This window comes from Oreochromis niloticus, linkage group LG7, assembly GCF_001858045.2.
Source record: "Oreochromis niloticus isolate F11D_XX linkage group LG7, O_niloticus_UMD_NMBU, whole genome shotgun sequence".
Taxonomy (NCBI): domain Eukaryota; kingdom Metazoa; phylum Chordata; class Actinopteri; order Cichliformes; family Cichlidae; genus Oreochromis; species Oreochromis niloticus.
In genome coordinates, this window is record NC_031972.2 from 62,331,713 (window position 1) to 62,351,301 (window position 19,589).

Consider the following 19,589-nt stretch of genomic DNA (forward strand, 5'->3'; position numbering starts at 1 on the left):
TCGTGCATTACATCAAACTGTTGGCTACGGTCGAGGAAGCATTTAAGTGTTATGATGAACAGTCGAACCTGTAGGTTATTTTAAGCCAAATCATTAGGCTACATTATACATCAAAATGTGACAAGAAATAAAGATTTAAACACCATCAAACTTTAATTTCAGAATGAGAACTATGGGAGAGAACTGTACACATAAAGTAACCATATCAGTTGGTGTTTTAAAAGCTTATAGCTGAAGAAACACTTTACAGTTTAAATGTTTATTTCTGTTCTCATTTCCCCACTTTAACCATTTTAGTTTAGATCAGTCAACCATATCTTTATGCTGTTCAACCAATATGGACATACAGTAAAACACAGCTATATAAGGGTTGATAGCGCGGCAAGAAGGTCAAATCCACTGATTGGCTGAAAACGCTGTGGAGTTTGCGCTTTTCTGCATGTGCATGTTAGGCTAATTGTTCATTCTAAATTGGTCATATATGTCAAACTGACACCAATGACAGCCGGGATAGGCTCCAGCCCCGCTGCAACCCTAAACTGGATAAGTGGAAGAAAAGATGTCAGAAATCCGGTTGTTCAGTCTGACGTCACTAGCCGTGTCTGGGCCTAAACTCTGCTGCAGCTCCATATATCAAACGATCACTGTGGCATTACTGAGAGTTGAAAAACTGTCTAAAGTCTTTCATCTTTAATAAAATGATCAGTGTTCTGCTCTACCAGGTGTAACAATTGAGTTTAACATCCAGGCATCCATGAAAATGGAATTTATGACATTTAACAGCGTTAGAAGTTAGCAGGAAGTTAGCTCGCTAGCTTCTATCTAAATACAATATAGCATGTCCTGACTGCGGGGTTTTGGAAAAAAATTCAAACGTACAGCTCTGCTATCACTTCCAACATAAATGAAGACAGAAAACTAAACAGCAGTGACGTTTGTAGGGTTACTGAAGTTTGGCTAGCTGCTATATAATGATGTGCTACGTGACCGCTAGCGACACAGCTATGTTAGCATAACATAAACAAGCTAACCTTTTTTCCACTCGATAAAAGTTAACGTGAGTGTTCTCGGTGGTCAGGAACAAATGTAATCGCATGGCAGGATGCTGTAAAAGGACCAAACTTCAGCCAGGAGAACAACTGAGATAATCCATCCACAATACGAGGTTAGTCATTCATATACTGCTGCATGGGCTGGGCTGTAGTTACATGTAAGGTTTTAAAAACTGAGTTTAAATAAATGATTAGCAGTAATAAAAGCCGAGGGAGGTCAACAGTGATCGCTGACTGTTTTAGGAGCTTTTTGAGATTAAATAGAAGAAAATACAAAACATTAAACATGTTAACAACACAAAAGCCATATTAAACGCAGACTACTTTAGGCCCGGAAGTAGGATTCGTCACGTCATCACTGAACAACCAGATATGAAGAAATATTGAGACCTGGTGATTATGGAGTCCATTTGAGATCTATGGAGGCCATTGTCATATTGAAGAAACCAGTTTGAGATGATTTGAGCTTTGTGTTATTCTGCTGGAAGCAGCCATCAGAAGATGGGGTACACTGTGGTCATGAAAGGATGGACATGTTCACCAGTAATACTCAGCAGGCTGCGGTGTTTAGAAAATGATCAGTTTGTACTAAATAGTCTGAGGTGTGGCGAGAAAATATCCCCAACACACTTACGCCGTGACCAAAAACTATCGATACAAGGCAGAGTTGCTTACATCAGATTCTGACTCTAACATGTGAATGTTGCAACAGAAATTGCGACTGATCAGACCAGGCAGAATTTTTCTGCTCTTCTATTGTCCAACTTTGGTGAGCCTGTGCAAGTTGCAGTCTCTGTTTCCCGTTCTGGCTAGAATGGTTACTGTTACTGTTGCCTTCCTTCCTCCTGCCTTCATGTTGAAGCAGTTAGAAACCATTTGTGGTCTGCTGGTGTCGCCCATCTCCTTAAAGGTTTTCAACAGAGCCCTGCCGCTCACTGGATATTTTTCCTTTTTCAGATCATTCTCTGTAAACCATAGAGATGGTTGCGTGGGAAAATCCCTGCAGATCAGCAGTTTCTGAAATAGCCAATCCGTCTGGCACCAAAAGCCATGCCACGTTTAAAGTCACAGCCATGTATTTGGCTAATTAAATATTTATGCTAACAAGCAATTAACCAGGTGTATGGCTAATTAAGCGGCTGATGTGTTTGAATAGAAACTGAGTGACTAGCACAACACACATGAAACTAACCTCAGCAGAGAACTAGGACAAAGACAGGAAGTAAAACAACAGAAGAAAAGCAAAGAAAATAGTTACCAGAATAAAACAGGAACTTTGTGTAACAGCCAGGAGAACACGAGGGTAGAAACAATAAGGACAGTTATCCTGTAACACATAAACAAGAATCAGTGCTTTAAGAAACATGGTGTATTCATTATTATTCAACATTCGTCACCTATGCTGCCACTAACTACTGCGCCTAGTAGATGAAATCTGGAACACTTGATGGGGATGAAAAGTGCACTTCCTTTTACTGCATGACGACACACCATCATTAATAAATGGAGCAGACCGGAGCAGAGCAGACCTCATGGACATGGGGTGCAGGTGAACTATTTCAGCCCACCTCATCTATCATTAAAACAAGCCACTGTAAGACAGACATGTTGGAATTATCAGCTGATGGATGGGTGGATGGAAAGAGGTAGATGATGGCAGGTAGTCAGATAGATCCATTATGAGTGAGATTTATGATGAAACATTTTAAAACCCATAGACAAAGTCATGACTGCTATCATGCTCTGTTATGCCAATGAGACACACGTTATAGGTATCAGGATCAGATACAGTGTTCAAGTTCAAGCCTGCATTCCAGTTTATTTATTATTAATGGATGTACAAGCCAGGCCAAAACATGAATCCAATGAAAGCACCAACAGGTGCAGCACACGTACTGTCCTTGTCCAACACTCAAACTATAGCCAGCTTCCTTAATATTTTACTATCCACGCTGCAGCGCTCCTCTTTATTGCTGTCAGTTATCTTGAACCAAGCGATGCCGTAACCATCTGCGTGTGTGATGTTGAATTAGGTAGAGGGGATTAAAGCCTTGGAGGGACACGAGTCTTAATTAACCCCCAGATCTTCAATTTCGTGCGTTCAGCAACAGAACAGTCTGAACTCTACCTCAGTCTTTTTCATTATTTATTTGGTGCTCAATCCTTTTAAATAAAAGAATTCAAGGTTTTCCCATGGCACTTTATCTCACTGCAAGACAGCTCGACTGGGACTTGTTCTGTAGAGAAGATATATATACTGTATAGGAATGTAGAGAACATATATGTGGTTCGTGTCTGGTGTTTCTATTTTATATGTTAGATCTTAGCCATGTTAAAGCTAATCACTCAGACTAGCAGGCTTCTATTCTGTCTGTCAAACCTTATCTTCTTCACATGCTTCACATTCACAGAGTTCACAGAGCCAGAAAGCACACAGCACTACACCATGGACTCAAAATAGTTTATATTTGACCAAATGATAAATATTTCCCATACATACATAGAGCTGCCATAAGACAGTAAAATGTTCAGACAGTAACATTTTTGCAGTATTTTTACATACCTGATGTCACTTGTGTATAATGTCACAGACCCATCAGAGTTACATTATATTCATTATATTCCAGTGAACAGTTACTTTGTTTGTACTTTTGGTTCAACAGAAAGGATCTTTTGGCTTATTATTGTTACACAGCATATCCTTCCTCTGCATGCAGAAAGACAACAAGTAGATTTACCATCATGTGAACTTCACTGATTATCACAGCCGAGGCGCGCGCGCGCGTGTGTGTGTGTGTGTGTGTGTTCATTTGTCCTGCTGTCCTTGAGAGGAAAAGGCTACAGAGCACCCAAATGTTAAACTAAAGTCGGTGCGGGTGCTATTCTGAGCCTCTGCAGAGGACAAACAATATAAAGATACACATCTGATGATAAGAGCACACATGACACAGAAATGGAACAAAATACAACTGTGGTGTGCAGGATAGAGGCGATAAGCCACATGCAGCTTACAATATGGCAAACAGATCTGAGATATGTGGATTTGAAGAATGCATGCAAACTTGGTCTGTTTCTAAAGCATACGCATGTGCAAACAAACAATCATTTTCTCAAAGTTATTATTGAGCTAATGGTAACGACATGCTGGCTGCTGCAGGCTGCTGCTGCTGCCTTCATTATAAAAACCATAGCCGCAAAAGCGGGTAATTTAAATATGATGTTCACTGAGATAAACAGGTGTAGATCAACTAATGGAAACTGGTGAGGTAAAAGTGTGGAAGATTTAATCAGCTTGAAAGTTCATTACTTAATTAAATCATGCAAGTGGAAAACTAAAAGGAAACCTGTTCTGAGTACTGATCAGCTGCTGGGACTGATTTATTTGACCCTGCAGTGTTTTTGTAGGAGGAAACTATCAAGCAGTAGGTAATAGAACCACAACTAACCTTAAGGCTATATTTTTAAATTGCTGTTTCAATTATAGACCAAGCCTCTGAATAAAATACATGTGAACTGTTTTGCATATTGATAAGCTGCAGAGAATGCAGAGTTTAACTGGTTCTGTTATGGCTGCAAGGTTTCCCCAAAACCTATTAAACAGAGAGCGCATTCAAAGTGAACATGTGAAAACGTGAACCTCGTGGAAAACACGGGAAATAAGCGAATGAAACGGGAAGCAAAGGGGAAAAAAATCGAAACAAATGAACTCGCATGAGTCATCGTCACAGTTTCTAACCTTCCTTTCTCTGCTGCCTCTAAATCCGAGCTCACCGGAGCTTTTACACGGAAGCATGAAGGAACTAAACCAAACAAAGATTCGCACGCTTTCCGTGCATTACATAAACTTTGCCCCATCCAGCAGCACATTTCTATGTGAGTGGAGACAGTAAAGTGGGTCTGACTTTCTGGGAGAGCACAGGGAGTCGTTCTCTTTTATTGATTTCTTTGTAGCCACTACTTGATGTACAGTTTTATATAAAAGTCGGGGCGCCCCTGAGAGATGTCGTCAGCTCTTCACACATGAATTATCAGCCCGTCTTCTTGCAGATCATTTTGTGAGACAGGGCTCACACGGCATGTTGTTCAGGCTGAGAGACTGCAGGGCTGTCCCAAAAGTTTCAGCTGATGTTCCTCCTGTGAGCTTAATGCCGAACTTCACTGCAAGACGTTTGCATTCAGAATCTGCTGATTTGTGGTAGAATCCATTGTTAACTGTGGATTTCTGAACCACTGGCCTGATTCCATGACACATAAATAGGGGCAAACCAGTCTTAAATTAAACTTTACTAAGAAGCAAATCATTCATTCACTCAATAAATATTGTTAAAAATTTGTTTTAGTAATATTTTAAAAACTGACCCAAGATAAAATGAAAATGAAATATTAAGTTCTGTCTGAAAGGAGTCTTTGTTTTTCTTCAGGTTTTGATTTCTATGGTTTCCCTTAAATGTCATTCAGACTGGAAATAATGAGCTGGAAGCATTTTCGGTTCTTTTCACAGCATCCTCCTGTTTTTAATGCATCAGCTAACTTCAGTTTTAGACCCTCAGTTAGTATCTTGGGCTACGTTCACACTGCAGGCGAAAGCGCATCAACTCCGACTTCTTTGACCCTATGCGACCCGTATCCGATCTTGGTATGACAGTGTGAACGGCACAAATCCGATATTTTCAAATCCGATCTGGGTCACTTTCGTATGTGGTACTGAATCCGATACATATCTGATGTTTTAGAAAGCGACTGCTGTTTGAACGGTCATGTCGCATTAAATCCGTCTTTTACGTCACTGACACAAGACTGACGCCAATTATCAGCGCCGGAGAAGACATCGCGAACGCTTCCTGGCCATCCAGTGTAGATGTCAGTGAAACTGTTTGGAAGACAACGTTGGAGAAACGTGAACATTTTATTTGTACTGTATAATCTGCAGATTCTGACAGAAATCTGCAGCTATCCTTTGAAGCAGCGCTCCTCTAAAACAGCAATAAGGATCATTATTAGGCCATATGTAAATAACAAAATAACTTTACAACTTAAAGCAAAATTGGGAAACGTAAAGTCCGAAACAAGTCTTTATATTAAGGGCCATCAGTCAAACAATACTGTTTGGTCTGGATCTAAACAGAGCGCGTTGTGTGTGACGTCTTCTTTTGCGCATGCGGGCCCAGGGCTCGCAAAATTTCAAAATCTCTGGTAGCCCTTCGGGCAGGCACTCTTCAGTTTTTGGTAGCCCAAAATAAATTTAAGTAGCCCGAATAAAAAAGAGAGCAATTAATTTTTTAATGTTTTGTTTCCTTTACAATATTATACATTAAAGTATAATATTGTAACGGAAACAAAAATTAATCAGAAAATTGTTAAATACAAATCACAACAACTGTATAAAAATTACAATCATCAACTCGAATACTTGGTTCTAATTGAACAGAAATTTCTATGAACTTGTAAGAACTGTGTAGAACATGAATCAGTCTGTGTCAGATCCTGAATCTGAAATTTCCACTGAAGTCAAGGGTAAGAGGTAAGTGGAACCAAGATCGAGGCCATTTGCTTTTTGAAGTTTGCAAAGACTGCTAAATTTGGACAATGGTGGTTCACTCTTTGCAACACAGTACGCTTTTGAAAGATTTTTCAGGACTTCTGCTTCTGCTTGGTTTATTTTTTGCAATTGCTGTTTGTTCTGGGAAAGATATTGCAGACTGGGCAATAATGCATTTCTTGCATTTCTCATGGGTTCTGATGGGGTCTTTCTTAAAATTACTGGTCCCATTAACAAAGGCGCTTGGCAACTCAGATATCGAGGGAAACTCACGACACACCCGGCAGAACATGATGTTATTTAGCTCGTCATATTCCAGCCACATAAATTCTTTTGTCCATGAAACCAAAAAAGCTGAGCTTTCTTTTTGCCTCATAGTCTGATTTGTCATAACTTTTCCGTTTTGTGGTCGGCTTTTCATTGGCTGCCCCTTCTTCACCCTGACCTGTCTTATTTGGCTCAGCAGAACTAAAATACCGGTGTAAATCCTGCTGCTTTTACACACGTACTTACATAACAGTCAGCGATTCTCTGCGCAATCAACCTCTCACATGTTTAAGCTTGCTGTGGGAGATTTCACTTGTCACGTTTGAATAGTAAGCTAATGAGTGATAAGACGATGTCAGAGGAATTGGTGCGCAATTAATCGTCACTCACCAATCAGTGCTGCCGCTCTCTACACACCGTTCGCGCGATCGCAAAGTGAAAGTGAAAGCAAAAAACAAGCACAAATTCAAACGCGATTTCAATATGTCACACATTGGCAGTGGCTCATCGATGCCGATGACATAATTACTCAGCTACATTTTCGAAAGAATGCAAAAGCATTGACACATATTTTCCCTTCCTATGATAGCCCGACGGGCAGGGCTGAGATAGATTTTGGTAGCCCGACTGGAAAAATCGCTAGCCCCGGGACGTCGGGCTAGCGATTTTGCGAGCCCTGGGGCCGCTTTGAGGGTTCACACTAGAGCGCGTTTGCTGTCGCATTTTATTTGTAGTGTGAACAACCAGACAAAAAAATTGGATTTGATCAAAAAATCGGAATTGAGCATTAAGACCTGCAGTGTGAACGTAGCCTTAGTCATGCCTGTGGTCGCCGAGTGTTGGATACTTATATTACCGCCATTCAGTTCCAGCTTTAATGAGCTATTTTTCAGTGTTTTACAAATAAATCAGTGCACATAAGCCTGATTATGTTTTAAAATGAGGAAACAAAATTAGAAAGACACATAATTGGTCTGGAACAACGAGACTGGGAAAAAAAATATTTTTGCACCACTTAACTTTATGGAGTAAGTGAAGAATCAGCCACCTGCACCAGTTAGACTGAGTGTCCTATTAAAATCACAGCGAGTGTATCAATGAACCAATCAGAAAAGGAAATGATTACTAAAAGAATTTCCTGTTCCTGAAAATAAAATCACCTTTGATTTTAATGATGGGTTTGATAATGAAAGGCTTCGACTTAACGATAAAGTTTAAGAAAAAGAAGAAAACTAGAGGCAGCAAAACCATGACTGTGTATAATGCTGATGACAGTGCTCCATCACCGAAACTGATATTTTTAAATTCTCTCGATAGTCTCTAAAACAAATTTTGATCGAAATAAAATCTCACTTGGTTAAAACATGAAAAAATCGACTTTTTTTAATATCTGTAAGCAGCACATATTTACTGGGTGTGGACACCATCTAGTCAATAACCAAAGTAAATAAATATATATATGTATACGATCTTTCCTCATTTTGAATGAGGAAAAGATGAGAAAAAACAGCCTAACCTAAATACACTGGCAGCAATTGCAATTCCACAAAGACTCAGTAACACTGTCTCCTCGAGAAGTTTAGTTGCCCTGAAGTCTGCTGTGTTTCCGATGCCCATAACACAATTTGCAGCTGAGGAAAAGTGCAAACCACATTTTTCATATTTCCATGTATACTGTGTGGAGACATGTACTGCACGTCAATCAAACCACAATATATAACACACAGATTGATGGCCTGTGTAGATTACTCGATGTACATTCTGAAGCTTTGGCTTGGCTCTCGATGCCAACGGCGAAAATCAATTTCAGCTACACTAACACACCAGAGAGAACGACAACCTCGCACACATGCAAAGGCGCAGACAAGCTCACATATTATGTATCATGAGAAACAGTCCAGTGAAGTGAGGAGTGTGAAGTGGGAGAGCCATCAGTCAGGCGGCAGGGTCCAGTGGAGGCTTACCAGTGCAGGACTGGTTGTTACGGTTGCCATTACAGAAGCACATATTTGTCGTTAGTGAGCTGCCAATATGAGCAATGCATCCTCCTTACAATTTCCATGCCCACTACACTTCAGGAGACGTAGCAAAATAAGTACAAATGTACAGGCAAATGCATTTAGGTGCTAGGGCATGAGTAAAGATGCTAATGCATGAATTTTGGCTTTATGGCATTTACAGGTAACTCGGTTGGTTCTCTTTGACACTAGAATAGTATGAACAGTAAAAGAAATGAACAAACACACCAAAGAAAAACAAACAAACACACTATTTGACTTTGGTTTGTCCTTACTCTGGCACTAAACGCTGCAGGATGTTCTAACAGGCGTGAAGTCATCAGTCCTCCAAACTTACTCAAACACTCGAGCTTTTATGCTAGTCACTGTAACAGCCATGCTCAGCCCAGCTTGGCTCGTGTGTCTTGGCTGTAAAACAGGACCTGGAGGAGGATGGCGACATCAATCAGGATCTGGACTGAACCGCACACCCAGAACTGCGCCGGGCTTTCATTCATCACAAAATAGGTGGTCTTGAAGACGTCACCAGCCGTCCACAGCAGCACCATTTTCACACTGGAGCAATGGAAACACAAAGAGACAAGTGTGAGCTTTTTCTCCAAATCACTGACATTTTGCAAACTGGGCTTTCTTGCTCAGCGTTAGACAGAAGATAGATGCTAGTATGCTAGCATAACTGGAGCCAGTTAGCATAACTTAGCATAAAGCTAAATGTCAAACAGAGAACAGTTAGCCTGGTTCTGCTGGATTGTACCTACCCGCTTTTTAACTCATCACTCATAAACATGATATAAATCATTTGTTAAAATTTGTACTGAAAACAATAAGTGTAAAAATGACAACTCCATGTTAGGAAGGGTTATGAGTGAGAAATGTATTGACTGGCAACCAATGAAGATTTCAGGAAGCACCAGTATACCCTCCATCATGCAGTCACTTGTATTTATGCCCGCTGTTAAGGTGCAGGAAACCGCTGCAATGAGTATTGCACAGTCTGATTTTGGGGTGAATTTGCTGGGACATCCACTCCTGGGAAGTTTGTGGCATTGTATTATTAACGCACAGCTTAATGTTCCAAACCAGCAAACTGCCCAAACCTCTGCTTTATAGAGGTGGTTACATTAGCTCATGATTAATTAATCCAGTGCATTTGATTAGTAGCATCTGGTTGCTACACACCCTCTTAATTACATAATTATGGAAATAATAAGTCAAGACAACACAGGATTTAATGAAAAATTCTTTTCAGGTGACTATAACCTAAAATCATGCATGTCAGTTTCACACTTCAGCTGTACAGATTCAGCAGAGATGATTATTCTGTCACTTGGCCTTGGAGTTGCTCATAGAAAGAGTTTATTATCACTATCTGATCCGAACTTGTCATTTCCAGACAATTTGCTGGCTTCAGGTGAATATTTATCGCGCAGGCATAAAAGGAGGGAAAAAGTTGAAAAATGTTAAACTATTACTTTAAAATACTTTCTTTTATAAAGCACACAAACAATCCTCCCATTGATTAGGCCTCCCCAAAGAGTCCAAACTAACAGCACTATCAGCCAAAAGTAGCTTTTCGTTTTCATTTGAAAAGTTTAAACTGATTTTTTTATTTTCTTGATTAAGTTAGAAGCAGCAGGAGGGGCAGTGAAAAATCATTATTGATCAGAGCAAGTTAGAGAAAGCAAAAGAAAGCCAGAGAAACGAAGAAAGACTGTCGGAGACACGGGGCTGAGAAGAAAGACTCGAGTCATCAGCCAAGCTGGCAGCCTGCTCCTAACACGGGACCTTGAAGAAGTCATCTGAAAATTTGCGAAAAGCACAGTATAGAAATCATCCTCTCATCACTGCTTATTGCACTCTTCCATCATTTATTCACACTGCCTTCTCAAGCTTTTGCCTCCTTCCCACCCTTTTCTCCTTTTTGCTGCAGTCTTGACTCATTTACTGTCAAGCTCCTTCAACTCTTACCCTTCATGCTCTATGCTCTTACAGTACCTCACTCCCATTCCACCTACTCTCTGCTCTCTCCTCTATTTTTTATTCTTTCTTTGTGAACAGCAAAGTCCCATAGGCGTGAATGTAATATGAGTTTATTCTTTTTATTAGAGCTGACTGGGCCTGGCCAGGACAATCAGTCATCAGTGAGACATACAGTAAGGGTCACACGGGAGGGGGTAAGGGAGTGTGGAGAGACAGAGACAGAGAGGCTGCGGAAAACAGAATTCATCCAGCATGCAATAAGAAAGAGACGGGGCTAAGACGAGCCAAACCACCAGAGAGAAAGTGAGGGGCCTCTGCGAGCGGGAAGGACACCTCTGCGAGATCGCTATGGATGATGAGTGTGTGTCGAGCACAGGCAGCCTAATGACCGTGGGGACGGCAGTCCTGCACTATCCTTCAGCTACCCTTGCAGAGCAGCATCAAACTCTCCCCTGGGCTCCCTTCAGGCTGATGAGGAACCCAAACAAGCTTGCCCTGCCATAGAAATTATTCAACATATGTGTAACTGTACCAAATGTAGATGATGCAGGTTATATGTCTTTGTGACTCTTCTGCACAATGACGCATTTTAATGATTCAATTTGAACACCTTTTAAATAATAGCTTCATTTATAGGTGACTTCCTTTAAACCAAGTGTTTTTATTTTGACAAACAGGCCAGAGGAAGTGAAAATGATCTCAGCCATTACTAATATAAGAACTGCACGAATGCACGAGTCCACACTCTCTATTTGCTCTGTACACAGATGACAGCATCAGTTCACGACGCTACCACTGACACACGAAAGGTTGAACTTTCTCATTTGTAATTCCTCACAGATCAGCTGCAGATTACAGTCTCGCTCCTATGCATGCTCGTATGATCACAAAGGATACTACCAAAGGTCTATTGTTACAATGAACTCGGATGACTCACTCACATTAGAGCGGTGATAATCCAACAGCGACTCGATTTCTTCGGACACTTTTATGTCTGGAGAAATATCTGACTCTTCATGCTGTGATATCGCCCGAGTCCCTCTAGAAACTGTTTCCAACTCTCTAGGCAGTTATTTCGAAACCCCTAATTTATCTGAATGGAGAGAGTAATAGCTGTAATTTAAATCATCAGCAGGACATAAAAATTGCACGTATAGATACTGATTAAAAAAAATGCTTTAAAAGTTTGGGAATTTTTTGCCCAAAATAAATTTTAGATGGTGACACTTTTACTATGCATATGTAAAGTTACACAAAATTTGTGGTACAGTCCAGCATTCAGTCAGTAACAAGGAGAGAAGTCTGCCTGCCATGCATCAGTGCAACAGCGTGCTTTTCTAAAAGGTTTCTCGTTCAGGCTGTTGACTGGATCTGAAGGATTCTTCACATTTCTATTGAGGTTTTTCTCAGCAAAGTTTCAAAGTGACAAAATTTCTTTTATTACCAACTTCAGTCTGAAAGCCTGAAAATCCAGGCAAAATGAAATGTGTGTGGTGTTTCTCGTGAGTCAGTCATACTTATACTTGATTAAATTAATTTGGGCACTTTTTGAATCCAGCACTCGAAAAAAAAAAAAAAGTCCAGCTGACTTCGTCCAGTTTAACCAGCTCAGGCTCTCATAAGAACCAGGCTATTCCCACTGCTCCCACAGGCTGATCAGGGAGTGCTTGTTTAGAGCACAGCTGAGTCTCAGCGGTGTGTTACGCTCCCCTAACAATTTAAACTTTCGGCGTAAACATTCGACGGTTTGATTGAACTGCTCCAAAAATAAGCGAGCTAAGGAATTTTAAATCATTGTGCTTTGACTTCACTCTCTCTCTCTCAGAGGTGCCAGTATTCCTCGGGGAAAATACTTGGTTTTTGTTCAGCTGAAGTTCTTTTTCTTCAAAGAAGGCTCTTAAGTGAAGCTGAGATTTCTTTTGCTGTTTTATCTCTGCTGTTTTTTTCCTTTCACTGAGCCACTTTTTTCCTTTTCTCCATTGTCCTGCACAACTGTCATCTTTGTTTTTACTGACTCTGTCATTCCCTTTACTCTGCTCCTCTCCAAAGCATAAAAAGGAATAAAGTGTTATCTCATTATTAGTATTTAAAAAGACTTACCAGCTGCTACTCTGAACCATTTGCACTGCAGTTATTACAGGTAGCAAACAAACGCTTGTTAACGTGTTAACGTTACGTCAACTTGTTACATACATGAGCTTAAATAGAAGTATGCACACACTTTGAACAAATTATTTTATTTTATTTTACTTTTATTCAATTAAACACCAGTAAATACCAGCAATATGCACTGACAGTATCAACTTCCACTTATGGTATCTTAGTCCTGTCACCGCTAAAAGAATAGTTCTGGTACAGGTTCTTACATTCTGACTGTATACAAATCCTTGTGAAAAAAGTAAAATTCCTCTCTCGTATCAATATGAATTATATATCTACAACTAAAAAGTGATGTCATTAAATATGTTATAATAATTGCAACAGAAATTCACAACATTTGAAGCTCATTGCCTTTCTTTCCTAGTTTCAACATTTCATGCATGAAATGTTGAAACTAGGAAAGAAAGGCAATTACCTGTGAAGCACGGTTGTTGGTGCCAGAAAGGTCAGTCTGAGTATTTCAGAAATTGCTGATTTGCTGGGATTTTCCTGCAGAATCACCTTAAGAGTTTACAGAACATTGTCCAAACAAGATAAAATATCCAATGAGCACCAGGTCTCTGGGCTAACATGTCTTGTTTTGAGGAGAATAACCAGGCTGATAGGAACACATCACACCCTGAAGGAAATGGGCTACAATGGTGCTACTCACAGCCGCTAAGAACAGGAAAACGAGGCTACACCGCCGACTCGCCAAAACTGGAAAACTGTAGCTTGGTCTGACGAGTTTCCATTTCTGCTGTGACATTTAGACGTTAGGGTCAGAATTTGGCATAGACGGCACAAAAGTATGGATCCATCTCGCCTTGCAGAAGCAGTTCTGGCTGTTGGTGATGGTCTGATGGTGTAAGGGGGGGCTTTTTATGGCACATTTCAGGCTCTTTAGCAGATACAGAGCAACGTCTACGTAGGTCACAGCCTACCTGAGAATTTTTACTGACCATGTCCACCCTACAGACTAATGGGTAGCCATCTTCAGAAGGATAATATGCTATATGTCACAAAGCTCAGATCCTCTCAAACTGGTTTTTCTGAACAAGAAAAAGAGTTCACTTCACTCAAATGACTTTCACAAATAGAGGACCTTTGTGATGTGGTGAAATGGGAGACTTGCATGATGGAGTTGCAAATGAAAAATCTGCAGCAAGTGTGTGAGGCGATCATGTCAGTGTGAACCAAAATCTCTGAGGAATCTCTGTTGAATTTATGCTACAAAGAATTAAGGAAGTACTTAAGGTAAGAGGGGGCCTAACCCCGTACTAGATGTAACTAATGAAGTGGCCAGTGAGTGTATATGGTCATGTGGATATGCTTAATGGGACTCTGCACCCAAATTTGGGTATAGGTCAAGACAAGTGAGCAGCTGATGGTGAAGAAGAGGAAAAAAGAAGAGTAAAAAGTTGAAAACTACACCCACAAGAGCTCTTAGAGGTCAAAATAATATTACATAAAAATGTCACCTGCTGCATCTCTGAAGACAAACTCTTCTTGGTTTATTTTAATGAATGTGTATTTCTGTCCTTGTTTATTCTTCAGCCTAATCACAGCTTCGGTTTTTCCGGCTAGCCTCTGTGTCGCTGCCTAAACCTCACCCTGCCGAATACTCCGAGCCCCGCTTTGACTCATTTCTTTGCTCAGGAGACAGCAAACATCATTAATGAGGAAGAGTCATTAACAATGTAATTAAGGAGAGTGGGTCTTCTGTACAAAAGAAGTCTGCAGAACAGACTGGGAAAATGAAGACAAAACACCAGTTTGAGGTCGTTTGTGTCTCGCAGGCATGCACACACAAACTCACAAACATGCTTCCCACATGTTACTGTTTGTCATGCTAGTCTCATGTTGGTCCATCTGGCAGAGACGCCGTTTGTAGCTCACTCGACAGCTGATGAAAGACAACAAACAACTGAACTTGGTCCTGATTAAGGCTCTGAGTGCCCGCAGGGAAAAGGCGTGATTATGCTATTGATTGAGAATACTAAGTGAGTGAGTAGCTTTGTCACACACACACACACACACACACACACACGCACAGATTCAGCTCAGTTTTATTGATCACCCCTGACCTGACACCTTCATCTGAGCTAAGAGCCCAGAAACGGGAGAGGAAAGGGTGAAATCTTGAACTGTGTGTTTCAGGTGTGGACGTGGACACGAGAGGATGAGGGAGATAACATGAAGAAAATTCCCAGAGATGGATGATGACGTAACCGGGCAGAGGAATGATAAATCTGAAGAGGTGTGAGAAACGAAGCCACCCTGATGGAAGTGACAGGAGAGGGGAGAGGGATGGAGAAACAGAGAGGGGTCTGATTGCACTGTGCTGTGGCTGTGCGGTATGTGAGCCTCACAGTAATTGTACTGTGTATTGAGCAAGTGCTGTCAGGCCACCTATTAACTCCTCTAAGCGGCCAGAGTGGACAAGTGGAACGCTACTACAGGAAGCAGGGCTGAGTGACATTTACAAAGAGAGACAGAGAGAGAAGGATGAAAGGAGAGGGAATGAAAAGGACAACGAGTCAGTTTGTGCTATTTTCTAATTTCACGTCCCAAATATTTACAAAGACGCCTGGTGCATCTTTAAATGTCACTCTGTGAAACAGAATCTCAGCATTTCATTTCTGAATTCCTTTGCAACTGCTAAAATCAATTACATTCTGCGTGTTAACGTACTGTAACGTCGTCTCGAAGCCGGTGGCAGACAGTTTTATCTGCGACAACTGAATGACGATGTTTAAGGCAGAGAAATAAACCCCACAGTGAGAACTGAAGCTGACTCTGGGCCCTGTATTAACCAAAACATGTGCATTCCCACCAGTCTGGGTTTCAATTTACGCAGGTGTTAAATGCCCAAAGCAAATATGTGGCAAGGTGAATTTTAATGTCAGGACACTGGACACTTGCCGCTACCACAAAAACAGCAAAAACAGTGAAAACAGCGTCAATCAAGTTATTTCAGTTCATTTAGTTAAAGACTCCAAACACACATAACAGCAAACATTTTGTTCATCAAACTGTAAGTGAGTACACCCATTATTAATGTCCCTGTTACACGGGAAAGTCACGTGCGTGTTATGGAACGTGCCTAAAATAGTGTTTAATATTGTATTTGCAGCAGCTGATGGTAGTGAAGGAATGAAGAACATAACCATGAGTTACTCCATATATATGTGGGCAACCATTAACATGAAACTATGTAAATAAGGACTATTTGCAATACTGTGTCATAAAACTTCAGTCTAAACCAGGATGTGCAATTTTCAGTTTAGAAGCCAAAAACCAACAGGCTGCACTTCCATCACTGATAAATTCTCTTAATACAAAACCTGAACTGAGACAGGCAGTTGTGCCCTGCAACAATGCTATTTTTTCAATTACATGAAATGAAAACATCCCATCTTCTGAATCTGATGGTTTAAAGATAATAAGTAATCAGACTCATTCATTGTTTCAGTTACCTCACGCCCTTCTTCTAAATGCTGGTAAAGCTGGTGTATAACAGTGAAGATAATAGTAGCGTCATTGGCAAAGTGCCACGTGATGTCTAACAGAAACTGAGTTACACTGAATAGTTGCCTTAACACTTATTTCTCCACTAACTGTCCTTGATTTAGACAGAGCTTCCTGTAGATTTTTCCACAATGCAGAGCCAAAATCTTGCCCTCGGCATCTCAGTAGAAAAACAGCACATTTCCACTGCTGCTGCCGCAAAGATAAATAAGCAGCTGATCCAACCCACAACAAGCTTCAAGCTTTGAGTTGGGAATCACACTTTGTATGTGAGACCTGAAAAAAAAGTCTCAATGGGAGGGGGGTTAGAAGGTCCCAGAAACTGCTGATCCAGTACAAAGCTCTGTGGAGAAAGGCCCACTGGAGAAACAGGGCCTGATGCTTAAAAGCTTTGAAGAGCTTCAGATCCCCTTTTCCATCTTTTATTTTTTAAAGCAAACATGCATGTGTGCATTGGGTTAAAATGTGTGTCCACACATGCTGTTTTAACTGTGAGTTCACATGTGCACCCACACATACGGGTACTGGTGAGGTGATTTAGCAGCGGGGCTGCAGCTCTCCCCGAGGGGGGCAGATAGAGACGAAAATCAAAGGGCCCAGTGAGAGAGGAGCCTAGCTGCTCTTAACGCACTAACTATGAATTATGCATGTTGATCGATCGCACACAGGCAAACACCGAAAAGTTCCCAACCTGCCAGAAAAAGATGGATTCTGCTAAACAAAATGAAGCAGAAGGAGGAAAGGAGAAGAAGGGGTGTTACACAGAGTTTGCCTACGGATATTTTATATCCCTCATTGGAGTATGTCAACAGGACAGAATAGATGGCGCGGCTTTTTGGTGCTGGCTATTTAAATATATTTATTACATGTGTAATCTTGCGTAATCTGGAAGGACGCTCCGGCGTTGCTTTTCAAATACCACGTGTATTCAAAGCTAAACAAACGTATTTCATGCAAGGCTGTCAAGACACTGCACTCACTTATGAAGGTGTCAAGTTAAAGTACGGGCGGCCTCTAATGTATTCATTCAATACAGTGACTAAACCTCGGTGTGGCACATACACATTATTAATGAATGAGAAACATCTCATTCATTAATAATTATAAATGCAAGTATGTTTTTCAAAAATAGCCAACAACACGGTTTGAGAAAATTAAATAATATTTAAAAAACAGGATGCCAGAATATTAAACCACGTCAAGCTGCTGAAACAGCTTTGACTTGTTAATGTCACAGAGAAGTTTCAGAAAAACACATTTCAGCAGAAGAGACTTTAAATTTTATAAAGTGCGAGGCTTGATTCCCACAATCTCTCAAAGCTCATCCAGTCTTGAGGTGACCCCGAGTTTGAACCTGTAGCTCCTAAATGTTGGAACAGCCTTGTTCAACCCTTTGTGCTGAGAACTGCTTTTTATAGATCGACTTCGACACATTGCTTTTGGCTTCGTTTTTATGGAAAGATGCAATCACACTAAATAAAACCAAACACATAAAGGAATTCATTCAGTTTGGTTTTTGTCCTTGTTGACTGCCCCGTGTATTAAGTTAAAAGCGATCAGCTCTGGGTTAACTAAAAGATGTTCTTTTTGGTATACAGAGGACCCTCGCTATAACGCGGTTCACCTTTCGCAGATTTTTTTTGTGCAATTTTGCATGCATTGTTTTTTTGGTTTTTTTAAAGTCTTCTGCATCCTGATTGTCTGTAGACCATTGGCAATCAATCTTGTGCCGTGTCTCCTGTACAGTACAGAATGCGTTCAGCTTGTTAAATTTACATAAATCTCGATCCTAGCAGTGTGACTCTGAAGTGCTGCACTGTATGTTTGTAAGTTTCCTCCAACAAACACAACAATGTCCACGAAACGTTTTGCACCGTCAAAGGCACCTGTGGTAGCATCCAAAGGGAGAGGAAGATGCTAACCATCGCACAAAAAGTTGGACTTCTGGACATGCTAAAGGACGGTAGAAGTTAATGCACCTTATAATCTGAAAAATACAGTAAGCAAAAAAAACAAACAAAAAACAGTCAGATGAGTCAAACTTTACTTTACTCATTCTTCTTTTGTCCTCCATTTCCATAACATTGACTCCTATCGCGGGTTATTTTTAAAACGTACACCCATGATAAACGAGGGGAAAACTGTATCTCTAAAAAACTTGCAATTTAGATTCTAGATCACCAGAATTTTTCCGTTTTCTTGTTTTTTTTATTTTTACCTTGACAATAAATTCTTCTCTGTCACTATGAGAACAGCATAGACGGCATAGAAGAGCAGAGAAAGTGAAGGCTGAGGAGCACGAGGAGAAAATGCTTTTATTTATTAAAAATGAGAAACTTTTATTGTCATTACAGTAATTAAAACTTTATTCACAGTACTGGAAAGTTTACAACTCAGCTTAAAAGTTTCTCACAGAAATTTCCTTTTCTAAGGCACATTTTTAATTTAGCATTTAACCGATAAAAATGTTATGAATGATAATTAATTACTAACAAAATCTTTATTTATCATAAAACATTTACATTTTTAAATGGAATATCTGAGTAGGTGTACAGAAGCACAGCAATCATTCCATTGGTAAATTGCATTACCCAGTGCAGGTTTATCACGTAAAGAGGCTAATTGATCATTAAGAATAATTCTTGTAATTATGCTGGCACAGCTGAAAACTGTTTGTGGTAGGGGGCTTGATTAGAGCCCAGCAGCAAGAGGAACAGATAGTGGGAATTGCTGAGAGGCTCCGAGTGAGACACAGGTGTTGTGCGTTGGTTGAGTACCATCTTTTCTTTCTTTCCATCTGCAGTAGTGTGCTGGCACTCGGGGCTATGAATATACACCACAGGAGAATAGTGAGGGCGCGACGGCTCATATTCATCACTGTTTAAGTTAAACTGTTGCTAAAGGAAGTCTGTGTGAGAGGACAAAACATGTCCTGAGAACAAGCCAGGCTGCTATAACAGGAGCCCCCATCTTTTTATTTCAATTGTGGTGTGTGTCTGTGTGCATGGAAATGAACAGCACCGGCTGCAAGTTAATAACCCAGATATACCAGAAACATCCAAA

General features: G+C 40.5%; 1 protein-coding gene and 2 long non-coding RNA genes across 4 annotated transcripts in view; 1 reads left to right on the top strand and 2 right to left on the bottom strand.

Annotated features, from left to right (window-relative positions):
• Positions 1–1,125: 1,125 nt before the first annotated feature.
• On the top strand, positions 1,126–16,808 carry LOC109202948 (uncharacterized). 2 transcript variants are annotated; one of them, XR_002062957.2, is made up of 3 exons: positions 1,126–1,165; positions 14,362–14,998; positions 15,156–16,808. It is a non-coding gene; the product is annotated as an uncharacterized LOC109202948 (long non-coding RNA). The 2 variants fall into 2 exon arrangements; XR_003221149.1 differs by lacking the exon at positions 1,126–1,165 and having other exon boundaries at positions 13,423–14,447; positions 14,553–14,998.
• si:dkey-246g23.2 (PQ-loop repeat-containing protein 1) overlaps positions 8,216–19,589 on the bottom strand; it is a 54,691-nt gene continuing 43,317 nt past the window's right edge. Inside the window, exon 5 of the mRNA XM_005471141.4 lies at positions 8,216–9,431. Within this exon, the coding sequence (XP_005471198.1) occupies positions 9,257–9,431 (175 nt within the window). The 3' untranslated portion in view covers positions 8,216–9,256. The remainder of the gene's footprint in view (positions 9,432–19,589) is intronic.
• LOC112847554 (uncharacterized) overlaps positions 18,746–19,589 on the bottom strand; it is a 1,365-nt gene continuing 521 nt past the window's right edge. The window contains exon 2 of the long non-coding RNA XR_003221150.1: positions 18,746–19,349. This is a non-coding gene — a long non-coding RNA (uncharacterized LOC112847554). The remainder of the gene's footprint in view (positions 19,350–19,589) is intronic.